Below are 12155 nucleotides of genomic sequence, written 5' to 3'. Positions count from 1 at the left end.
CCTGTGAATGAAAAACCTTATGTATGAATATAGGATATCTTAGTTACTCTGCTTTCCACCCCTGTGAAACTAGGAGACATTTACTGTCTTTGGAGCCTATGCGCACACAGTAAACCTTCAGTAGTTGACAGTTTAACCACTAAGACTGCTAGAAGGTTTTGTCTCATATCAAGCACTTTGTAGTTCATACTCCAACTAGAGTGCACACTCTTTTACCCTAGGGAAACTGAGAATGTTGGATATTTTCCTGGGATTTCTGTTCCTCGCTGGTGCAGAGCCAAGTACAAAGATGCAGAACATCACATCTCCCTCTCTCTCTCATGCTCTCAGTGTCTTCCACACCAATTCCTCCCATGCTCAGACAGTTTTGGAAAAATTGCCTTAAACACAAAACAGGAAAAGCCAGGGTCAAAAGAAGAGATATATAATTAGACTAAATCACAGTGGGAGATCACAGTGGGAGATGTGAAAACAAAACAGTGGAAGTTTGTGAGCTGATCCACAGTAAGTGAAACGTGGCCAGGGAAGAACCATGGGGAGGGGGGTAGGTGGGATAGAAAAGGAGGTTTAAGTTCAGTTGTGTAAACAAGTTCAACCCAAGAGTCCATCTTGGTTTCCTCTTTGTAACAGTTGTTCACTAGTGAAAGATTATTCAGGAGCAGGATGAAATGAAAATTCACTTGGGATCTTCCAGATGGGATTTTATATTTTTCAAAAGGATGGCCTGTAGGGCTTTTCCTAGAAGCTGGAGTAAAATTCAACCAAGGTGGAATCTGGCCACACTGGTGAGACATAACTGCTCAGAGAAGATTCTGAAATGGGGGCACAGACTCCTTTCTCATGATATGTTCAGGTGTGTGTGGTCAAACAGGTTGCAGCTGCAAAGGGGAGGAAATCTCACCAGCTGCTATTAGGTAGGTGACAGTCTGCTTATCACAGTGCTTCAGCTAGTGACCATTGAGAGGGCTTATGGCATCTTTCTGGTGTCTTGTGTTCTCTGCTTCTCTCCTGAGGACTAGAGTCCATTCTCTCTAAATTGCAGGCATCAGCTAGAGCTATCCCAGGTGAACCTTAAAGGTATGTTATAACCTGAGTTTACGTGGGGTGACTAGATGGTCCCTTCTGCATGGGAACCTGCATGGATATCAGTGTGTGACCTATGGCAGTGCGCACAAATCCAGTTTATCTTCTGGAAATGAGGGAAGTAGTACCCAGCAGGCAAGGTGAACACATCCCTGTTGGAGAAATGCCAAAGCAGAGTTTCCCATACAAAAACTGGTTGGGTATGAGCCTCAGTGGAAGAGACCTATTTATTTCATGGAAAAATCTTGAGATTCAAAATGGTCTTGTGCTGTGGTAGAGTGAAAACACATACCAGAATGTCTCTTGAAGGCTCCCAGGGAGCATTCCAGGCGGCATGATCCATCAAAAAGCTAACCAACTCCGCTGGACTGTAGAGTGTGTGAGATATAATCAGACATATACCCACGTGTATTTTTACTTCAGTGGCTGAATTAATCCATCATACTGATGTTCACTTACAACAGAAACACACTACCAATAACTCCACCAGTCCTCGAAATGTCATCTGTTTCCAAGTCACTCTGAAAACAATGCTGACACCATGTCCTTTGATGCCTGGGACTTCCAGTGCAGTGGAACAAGGCCAAGACTTTTTTCTAGGTTTGCTGTCTGTAACTTACCAGGAGGCTGAACACCTGCATCATCAGTTTGAGTCAGCCACCAGCCCTAAGCACAGCCATAAACTAAGCTTTAGATGTAGGTACATGGTTAAATCAGTAATGCATGTTAGTAAAGCAATTAGTAGTTCAATTACTTCTTTAAATGGAGTGTGCTAACAAGCAATATGTTGCCCCAGAAAATCATAGTTTCCTTTCTTATTCACTGAGAGAAAACACATAAACTCTTTTCTTAACCTGTTTGTCTGCTCTTGCTCTTCATCATCTAACATTCTTCAAAAATCAATGCAAAAACATATACGTATTTCAGAATTAAATCTACTGACCTGCTCCTGACAGTCACAATAAATCTATGCAGAATCTAAAGCTAGCCAAGACCAGGGGATGTGGGCTTTCAAATATGCTCCTCCATCTCAGAATTCTCTTCATAAAAATAGATTTTGGTCATAGCTTTTTGTTTTGACAGTAGATCAGCAGTCTCCCTGGCTGATATATTGATTGTAGGGCATCAGTCTTCCTGATCTAATAAAATATCGCAGCACAAGACAAAAAAAATAAAAAAAGGGGAAAGCTTTTGTCTTCTTGGCAAGTCAGTCTGAAAGCTTTCCAGAATATTGCTTTGCATAGAATGAAAATGGCTGTGGGCCAATGACTAATTATATTAAAGGGCTGTGCTTTTAAATTATTTATGTACCATAGTGTTTACCCCAGCCTTATTAAAACCACCACATATACTTCTAGAAATAAGATTTTGGTTCAGACGAATGTGACAGTCACTCTGTGGGTGACTTACTGTACCAGGAATTTCTGCTTTAATGTAACAAATAGCTTAATGCACATTAGCAGATGCATTACTCGTGGTGCACTGCCGCAGAAGGAGATGCAGATGAAAACAATTTACCTCTGGTCCATTTAGACACAGCAGATTATGCAACAATAATAAATGTAGGAGCAGACTGCAAAACATTGTTTGAAATGAGGATTTGTCAAACTGGGGATTTTAAACTGCTTTGGATCCAGACGAGGCTAACCAGAAACTTCTTTTGTTTGTGCAGCAATTGCTGAGCATACAGGAAGAATTAAATAACAAAAAGTCTGAACTGGAGCAAGCAAAGGAAGAGCAAACGCATACACAAGCAATGCTCAAAGTCCTGCAGGAACAGGTGAGTGATTTTGGCAGGAGAAAGGTGCTGGCTTAGGCATGCTAAGGGGAAGGAAGGCAAAACCATTAGCTCTGAAACTCTCATGGCTTCACCTCCAAAATCTGTAGGAGTCTGACCACAGAATATGTTGTGAGCAAGACCTAACCTTAAGTGTTCTGTCTGTCTGCTCTGATTAGGCTAACAGAGTTGCAGATAATAGAGTGACAATGAACCCTTACTTTATACTATCCAGTATTGGATTTCATGTCTTGAGTAGTACTTCCTCTTATGTATTCTACATAGATACCAGTGATAAGTGGTTTTGCTCTGAATTTAAAAAAATGTTGGGGGAGTTAAATATAACTGAGCCAAAACAGCTCTTCCTTTCAAGAATAATATTGAAAAAAACATTTTGGCATCTCCTGTGTAATTCACACAAGTATGAGTATATAAAAAACTTACAGTAGCATTATCATAATGGCATTAAAAAAAGTAGTTATCAATGCACTTATTTAACCAGTGAGAATCAAATCTCTGTAAATCTGATTATCCCACCTTCTTTTATACTAAGGTGTACTATGACACAGAGAAGTATTTGACAGTACTGTTTTATAAGGATGGTAAGATGGATAGCTACACAGCAAAAAGCAAGTCTGGCCCTAAACCTGTAAATCTAGAGAAGAAACAGTGCTTTCTGTGCAAGGACAATGTGCACAATTATGTGTTTTCTGTAGAAAACATGTGGCTTGGACACACGGAAATTGAAAATCCCCACCTGTGTTGCAGAGGCACAGTCTCTGCTTTCAGACCTTATTTTAACCCTTTCTATATAAACTTTCAGCTAAAGTATTTGATGGCTTGGACAAGTATTTGCAGTTTAAGGTCTGGGGGAATCTGAATTGCTTAAGTGGCAGAGATTCAAAATGCTGACAATTCTAATGTTCAAGTTGTTTCATGTATGTCTGAATATGTCTGCAGACAGATGTATACATTTGATGTACACATTAGGAAAAGTAAATTATATTTATTTCTGATTTTTTATGTTCATTATGAAAGCTAGGACATTGTTCCACATTTAACATTTATTTTTGAACATATCTGATGACAAATATATTCTACAAACTAATTATTTAGATTCTGGAAGCTTTTATGTTCTTTATAGTTATGGTCACAGAGATAACCTAAATGGAAGCTGAGGCAAGACTGTAATACAGAAAATGCCATGAGGAAGAATGGATTTGGTAATGACAGAATCTTTATAAACACAGATTTCACCAGGTCTCTTGAGTTAATTGGATCTCATTTCCATTTTCACGTGACTTTCAAGGTATAGCATTATAAAGTGCTTTAAAAAAAAAAAAAGAAAAACAAAAATTGCACTAAGTTATTTTATGTCTTTGTAGTAATTATATGCTGCAAAAACATATAGGAAGATCTTGCAATGTGAGGCCCAGTAGGGACCACCAGGGCAGACTGCTGAATCTCTGCAGACTGCTGCTAATTGCAAATCAAATGTGCACTCATGCTAGGCAGACAGGCGAAACAGTAGCTGGAAGGGAGGCAGGCTAGATCTGCATTTCTCTTGAGAATTAGCTCTGAAACGCGCCTGAGGCCAAGACTGTAAGTAGCCAGAATTCCTGAAGAGTGCTAGGCAGCCAGTGTGCTCCTCCAAGAACCCTGAACGAGTTCCAAAAGTTTCCAGAACAGCAGAAGCCTTTGCGGTAATGACCCCCACTTGCCAAGACTCACAGCTTTCCTTTACAAGCACCAAGCTTATCTGTGTGTTTTATCCACAATGGGTATTGAAAATCATGCAGCCAAGCCAAGTAAATAGAGCATTTCTTTCAAAAATAAATAGCATAGGACTCTTGCCTTGACTTTATGGCTTGGCTTTGTGATAAGTTTGCTAAAAATTGCCTTTTCATCCCAAATTGGCAGAGGGATCCTACCCGGCCTCACTCAGGGCATGTGTACATGGGGGTGCAGCTCCATCCAAGCATTGCTGCTCCATGGTCCCAGCCACATCCAGGCTGGGATGTCCTGCTGGGAGAAGTCCCACTTGCTGGTGCACCATATTGCATTGCTGTAGTCAGACGCTTCTGAATCACATCTGGCATGTGCCCTTCAGCTCTGGTTGTCTGAGGGATTCACGCCCACTGGTTTGAGTAAGGTCTACCTCACCACAGCATTAGATTTATCAGATACTTCTGATTCCTCATCCCTTCTCCTTCCAGGCAGGCCCCTGGTTGTTGCTGGCACTACCTCTGTGTGTTGCCTCAGCACACCATCCACTGCTAACATCACATTTGCCCCTGATTTACCCTGGAGTCAGTGTAGGGGGCAAGGCAAGTTTTTCCAATATTGTACATTTTTCTATGCTTCCTATTCCAGCATTTCTCTATTTAACATGTGAGAGAAGAATATAATTTAAATAATAATTTAGAAAAAAATATATTGTGCAAAAAGGGATTTCACCCCCTTTAACCAATGGGAATGCAGCTGCACACTTTCTACCCTTAAGTTTTCCACCATTATCTCCACTGCAGACGTCCTAGTCTTGGCAGGGATGCAAGCACCTTCTTGCCTAAGCTCTGGCATCCTTTTCAGAGCATATAAAAGTGTGCAATAAAAGAGATGGAGAGGCTCAGGCATCCTCTCTGCATTATATCAACTGATGAAGTAGTGCCAGGGTGATAATGGAGGGAAACCTTGGCAGGGCAAAAGCCTGCATGAGCAAAGTGGGCAGCAGGCTGAGCCCAGTCTCCCATCAAACCCATGTGTGGCTGATGGGGATGTGGCATGTCACCAGAAGAGCACTTTGCCAGGGAGCCACAGTCACCAAGGGGTGATGGCATTTCATAAGCCCAGACAGGGAAAGGCAAAGCGTAAGGACTGAGCTGCATTCCTTGAGCACTCAGGACACTCTCATCAGCATGCAGAACAGCTTTGCAAAACTGAGCATGCTCTCCTGACCTCATATTCAGAGGAGTAACTCAGCTGAACCCCACAGGACTGCTTATAATGTGTGAATTTCTATAATGAAGAATTGGCAGAATCAGGAAACAGCTCTTCCGGTCACACTGCGATCCATAAATTCTTAATTCTTGTGCCTGTCTGGAAGCAGCCATCTCAGCTCATTCCTACCAGCTATCCTCACAGTGGAGTGATTTCACAGGATGGTTATTTTTTCAGAGTAGGGAAAACATGTAGCATTCATTGGAAATGCACCACCCTGCTGTCAATATAAATTGCAGACTTCTTGAGACTTTTGAAAGATGAGCTTCAGTGAATTGAACCAGGAGACCTGATGATTTTGCAATCCCCAGATATCCTTTGTACTACTTTATCAGGAAGTGTTGCCCTCTTCCCTCTCCATGAGGACTGGTTTAGGAGCTTGAGCTGCAGTTCCTGAACTGGTGCAGTTCACAGCCCTGCATAATAAGGTACAAGCAGACCATGGCCTGCTTACCCTAAGTGTCAGATTGGAAACTGACATTCAGCTGGGAGCTGAATCACACTCAGTTCAGCTGTTTTTGCCACGTAGCAAAAATATGATGGAGGTAACCAAACCCCTAGGATTGTAGTCCACCAACACTTCTGAGTCAGACACTAATCAATACATATTAGTGTTCCATTTTACCAGGATTTTAGAATGTTGCCAATCAGAGCCAGAGCTTTAGAATCAACAGTTACGTCAAACCCAGTTTCTTTGCTAAAAAAGAAGGAGTTCAGAGGAAAGTTTTGTTTATTGTTCCCCATCCCTCTCCTCTCCCTCCATCCCCCTCTTCCACAGGATATATATTGTGAATTAAATTACAATAAAAGCATGTCTTTTCAGAGCTTAACCTAAAGAGCAAATGATTCTATGAGTTTCATTTAAGAGTACAAACCTCCATGGCTTCTAGGCTAAGGAGAGCTGCAGTGTCTCCTCTTTGCTCTGTTTGCTCAATCACAGGATGAACAACAGCGTATTTCACTGTGGCTCAAGATATGAGCTAGGACATTCCTTAAATCTCCTGAGAGTGATCTATGCAATTCCCAATGTAATCCTGGATTTTCCCCTAAAAGCTAATTCAGGAGGGGAAAAAAAGTTTTTGTTCAGGTCATATATTTGCCGTGTCCCCTCGGTTCTTCCTGCCACTGGTTAAATAAAAGAGCTGTTCTTCCCTTCCCCTCCTTTTCCATCATGCCCAGGAGCCATGTCAGTTACTTAGGTACATTGTCAGGAAGACAATGTATAGTAGCACTTCGGCATCTTTCCTCAAAATATATCATGCAAAAGTAATCATTGGCAAAACACTATTTAGCTAGTGGCAACTTGCAGATATTGTAAAGTTTAAATTAATAGCAACAACAGTGGGAAATTAAATTGTTTATTATTCTTGAGAGAGAAATCTGTGTACCTTTTATGCCTTGAAAGTACTTTCTAATCTTATTATTTAAAAAATAATGACCCAGTCCTATTATTTTTCTTTTTTGCCATCCTATCAAGCCTTAAGTATGTTGGTTTCAAAATGGTTTGAGCAAAAACTCATTAGAATTATATGCTCCATCTGTTTTTCTCATTGGAAGCTTTATAAAACACTCCTTCAAATAAATCAAAGATAACTGTGTGAAATACTGAAGTAATGTGCTTGTTTTGTTCTGTTTTGCTTTTTTTTTCACTCTTTGCAGTTAAAAAGCGCCAAGGAATTAGCAGAAATCAATGGGCATGATGAATCTCAAGCAAATGTAGGTACATCTGTCTCTGTGTAGATTTGGTTCATGTATGTGTATGGTCTCAAATTTACTGTGCATGTCTTAAAGCTGATAGAATGGCTGAATGATTTGCACATCAAGTTTGAAGTGTCTGGGGTTTTTTTCCTTGAAGCCACAGGTTCAAATCCCAGCAAACTTCATTCAAGGTAGATAAATTGGGTTCCATGCAATTTACTTCGTAGGATTTATTTGGATGAGACTTTAACAACCAGTGTCCTACTTGCTGAATGTGGGTGTTAAAGATACCATGGAAACGACTGCAAAAGAAATGCTTTTCCTTAGTGTCCTGTCCAGGATTAGTCAAGCTACAAAGTTACACCATTTGTCTCTGTGGCTGCCACCTTGCAGCTGGGCAAGCCTGGCTGTATTTCAGTTCTGAGTGAGGTGGTTTGTATATGTGTATAATTTTGAAACAGTTAATTTTCACAAGAGGACTAAATTAATTCACTGAATCATTATTTAGTCCAAAAACATTAAAGGACTCTTAAAGTCGTGTGTTTTAAAAACCTGCTGCCAAAAAAAAAAAAAATTGCTTCTATTTCCTTAATGATTTCCATCAAAACAGCAATTTCCATAAGGGGGGAAGAGAAAAAAAAAGGGAAAGTTTCCTGCTATGTTTGTCATTCAAACCATGAGTCTTTGTCATAAACATATGAATATTAAATCCAATTATATATGATAGCTTCCTCCTGGCCAAGTGAACTAGCAGCAATTTAAACACTAATATATTTTAACATCTACTTTAGGCCATGTGTTGTGTAATTGCTCAGTCAGGAAAACAGTTTTATTTTAAACGTGAATGGAAGGCTCAAGTTTTGTGAACTGCTTTTTTGATAAGGAAATGTTGTCCTCTTTTTTTAATCCTTTCCTAAATCTCGTTCATTGTGATCCGTTTCCGCAGTGAAGTCAATAGAGCCTCATAGCTCTCAGCGTTTGGACAGGAGACATTCAATATTGTCTGATAGCTCCAACAAATCTGCAGCTGCAGTCTGTCTGCGCAGCATCCCATTGCCCCTTTGAAAGATTCTGTTTGTAAACCAAAAATACATTAATCCAATCATGATCTTGAAATACTCACATATGCTAGCTAAAAAATGGTTGTTGTACAATAAATAGCTGATTGCAGGTTTCCCAAAGGAAATCCTAAAGAAATAGCCACATGTAAGTCTTATAAACTCTCTAAAAGAACTTTCTTCCTCACCAAAAATGTAGATGTAACAATGTTTTGTGGTATTGAAATGTTTTAAAGGGAAATTACCTGAAAGCTTCAAGCTGTACCATTCTGGCTCATAGGTAACTGCATAAACAGATGTGCTTGAAAATTTTATATTTATATAATATAGAGGTTTAAATAGCATTAAAAGGAAACATTTCAATTGTGTAAAGAGAGTGTTTTGGTCCACAATGCCCAGATATCTAAAACAAAATATTTCAGAACCTTTGGTCAATAGTAAATTTTTCAAAATGTAATATTTTGATCCAGTTTGTAATTGTAAAAGCTCTCAAATGCCTGAATTTTCCATAGGATAGAAACTGTATTTTATGCCCCTGTTTTCCATGAGCCTTTCCCCTGCTGATCTCATAGCAATATATGACTCTTAAAAAAGAAGTCAATACCTAGATTAATGGCAAAGAGGGAAACCAGATAGTTACAATTATTGAGTCACAGTTGCAGCCATGTATTCAACAATAATACCACCATGGAATCAGAAAAAGCACAGCAGTATAAATGAAAATAGAGAAATAGAGGGAAAGAACTGATGTTAAAACATTTGCTACAATAATGAACTTTGTAAAATGGAAGCTGAAGTGCCTGTTAAACAATTGTCATTCATATCAAATATGTAGCACTCAGGTGCTGTGCCTTGCAGGTTGTCTCCATATATATTCTCAGCAGACTCCATGGATTTTGCCCCTGGCCAGTGTGCAAATCAGGGATGATCAAAGAGAAGGAGGCTTGGTGGCTCCTACGTGGTTCTTAGTGAACTGTGATGCATATAATTGGATTAGGACATATTTGTTACAGATGACAGGTTGAATTCAGCAAATTAAATACCTCTACATGCCGAGTAATAGTGGGAGGTGTTGGTAAGGAAAAATGGCAACGTATGCCTGTACACTGAACACACAATCTTATCTTCAGACTGTGGCGTATTTAGATTACTTTGCAGAAAATCAGCTCCTAGAAAGGACAGAAGAAACTTTAGGCACAGGGTATACACATCAAGAAAGCCCATACTGTAATCTTAAAGGTTACTTTCTTCACTCAGGATTTCTCCTGATTGCACTAGTCTGCATCATCTTTTACATTAGAAAATTATGTTATTTAAAATAAAACGTGGAAATATCTTTCTTAGCAAAATCAGATACAGATGAAAATATATATACTTAGGCCTATCCTGGTCTTCTACATACTTATAATATGAGACCATCCTGAAAGGGAAACAAGGATCTGGACACCTTTGGAAAAAGAAAAAACTTCCCTCCTGAAGTAATTTGTAGGCGCCCAACCTACAAACTAACCTTCATTTTTTTTTTCCTCTTGTTTTCACAAGAAAATTAACAAAGTTGACTAAGGGGCTGGAGCAATTGCAGTGTTACATTCCCTGCATGTCAGTTCACACAAAGTCTGTGGGGGTAGGGTAGACCAAAATTTTAGTGTATTGCCAGTACATCTGTTATTTCCAGAAAGCAAAACCATCTTACAAGGTTCTCTACAGAGTCAAAAGGGTGTTTCATGAGTGATTTGCCAGGTACATGCAGTAATATTTGTTATGGCTGTTGATATTTCCCAGCTATGCTCTGTGTCAGGAAAGGCCAAATGTCGGGCTTAGGCAGTACACAAAGCCCGGGATTCTGGTTGGGTGTTTGCAGTGACTTCAACAGCCTGCACTGCCAGAGGTGCTGTCACTGAGTGCTCACTTGCATCAGTCCTGTGCTTTGGAGGAGATCAGTCCTTGCTTCTAATCTGACCCCCTTTTCATTTCCTCTTCATTGCTGCACATAATGGTATTTCATTCACATCTCTGTCTTAACTGAAGTGAAAATAATGACCAATGGACAATCATAATTTCAGATATAATCCTCTTCAAGGATGTTCCCAGACTCTTTGGACCTGAATATTCCCAACATGAAAAAAATAATCTTGCTTGGGAGCTGTGCTTGAGTAGAGATTATTTTGCAAACTGAAAATGGTAATCACATGTTTTGTGATTAACTCTACAAAGACAATTTATTCTCCTACTCTTCCTGTAAGTTCAGTGGCTTTCTGTGAAGCCCTTAGTACATAAATTAATTTTGTGTTTTGATCAAAGATCTCCTTCTGCTCGTTGCTGAATTCAGTAAAGATATGGCACTGCATGCAAATACAGTGAATACGTCCCTTTGGTTTGGAGGTCAGAAGGTTAACATCCATGGTATTCCTCTATTGTAAATGGAAAAAGGAAGATTTTTTTTTTTAATACAAGTCTCATTTTAGAGTTACTCAGTGCTCTTCCAGGAGTTTGTTGCGCTCCTTTGTCAGCTATCTGCCTTCCTTAGATGGCATCTGTGAATAACTCCTACCCTTTGTAAAAGTGTTGTAAAATTGTAATCAAGATTATCAGTTTGCCATATTCAGACCAAAGCAAGACATGGTTAATGGTCACAGAAGCATTTTTAATTCTGATTGCAATTTGATGGCAAAGTCCTGACACTGTTGAAGTGATTAAAGAAATTCCCATGAGGTTAAAAAATCAGAAATTTGCCAAAAGACTTTAAAGGGTTACTTCATTATCACCAAGATGTAATAAAATTTCAGAGAGTGAAACTGACTTCACCATAAGGGTTCTTTTGACCAGGGGTCACCAAGGGGTCACCTTCACCAAGGGTTCTTTTTGTTCTGTTTGAGTTTTGTTGTTTGAACAAAATACCGACTTTGACCGCATTCACCTGTCTGCCTTCAGTTAGCGTCTCCCACAGCTTGGACACAATGTTCTGTGGGTTTTTCTCCAGACACAAAATCAATAATATTAAGTAGGGATGCATTTTTCCATTTGAATGCTTGAAGCTGTTGTCAGAGCATTTCTTGAGTTGAACCAAGCATCTTACATTTAATGTTGATTCTTCCTTTAAATTTTGTCTTTTGTATTTGCTTTTGAAGCAGTTTCCAGATGATCCCTGACTCTGAGGAGGGGGGATATATCACTGCATTACTCACTTTATGCTACACTGACAGTGATCATATTCCTAAGTATGTCCTAGTTTTCTCTTTTCATAGAATAGGTTAATCACTGATGATCTTCATCAAAGAAAAGATGGTTCTTAAGTGAGGCTTACTTTTGCCACAAGTCAGGCAAAGATTTAAAAAGCTAACCCTCTTCAACTTTTGGAAAAGTCTGTCATTCCATCAAACTCATCAGAGTTAACTTCCTGTACTTCCCTATGCCGAGCTTTAATTTAGGCATCCAAAGGTGCCTACTGTGAATGTTTTATATAAGTGTATGTGTTAGTACACACATGCCATTTGTGTGACATCTCCACTTAGTGTGGCAGCATCAAATTGAGCCAGGTGAGA

At 39.5% G+C, this 12155-nt stretch overlaps 1 protein-coding gene across 8 annotated transcripts in view; it reads left to right on the top strand.

Annotated features, from left to right (window-relative positions):
- ENOX1 (ecto-NOX disulfide-thiol exchanger 1) overlaps positions 1-12155 on the top strand; it is a 357261-nt gene that overhangs the window by 326556 nt on the left and 18550 nt on the right. For all 8 annotated transcript variants that reach the window (XM_064714384.1, XM_064714364.1, XM_064714402.1 and 5 more), the window contains 2 exons: positions 2756-2863; positions 7517-7573. In XM_064714384.1, the coding sequence (XP_064570454.1) occupies positions 2756-2863; positions 7517-7573 (165 nt within the window). The remainder of the gene's footprint in view (positions 1-2755; positions 2864-7516; positions 7574-12155) is intronic.

Source organism: Zonotrichia leucophrys, chromosome 1 (genome assembly GCF_028769735.1).
Source record: "Zonotrichia leucophrys gambelii isolate GWCS_2022_RI chromosome 1, RI_Zleu_2.0, whole genome shotgun sequence".
NCBI classification, from domain to species: Eukaryota; Metazoa; Chordata; class Aves; order Passeriformes; family Passerellidae; genus Zonotrichia; species Zonotrichia leucophrys.
This window is presented reverse-complemented; position numbering and strand designations above follow the sequence as displayed.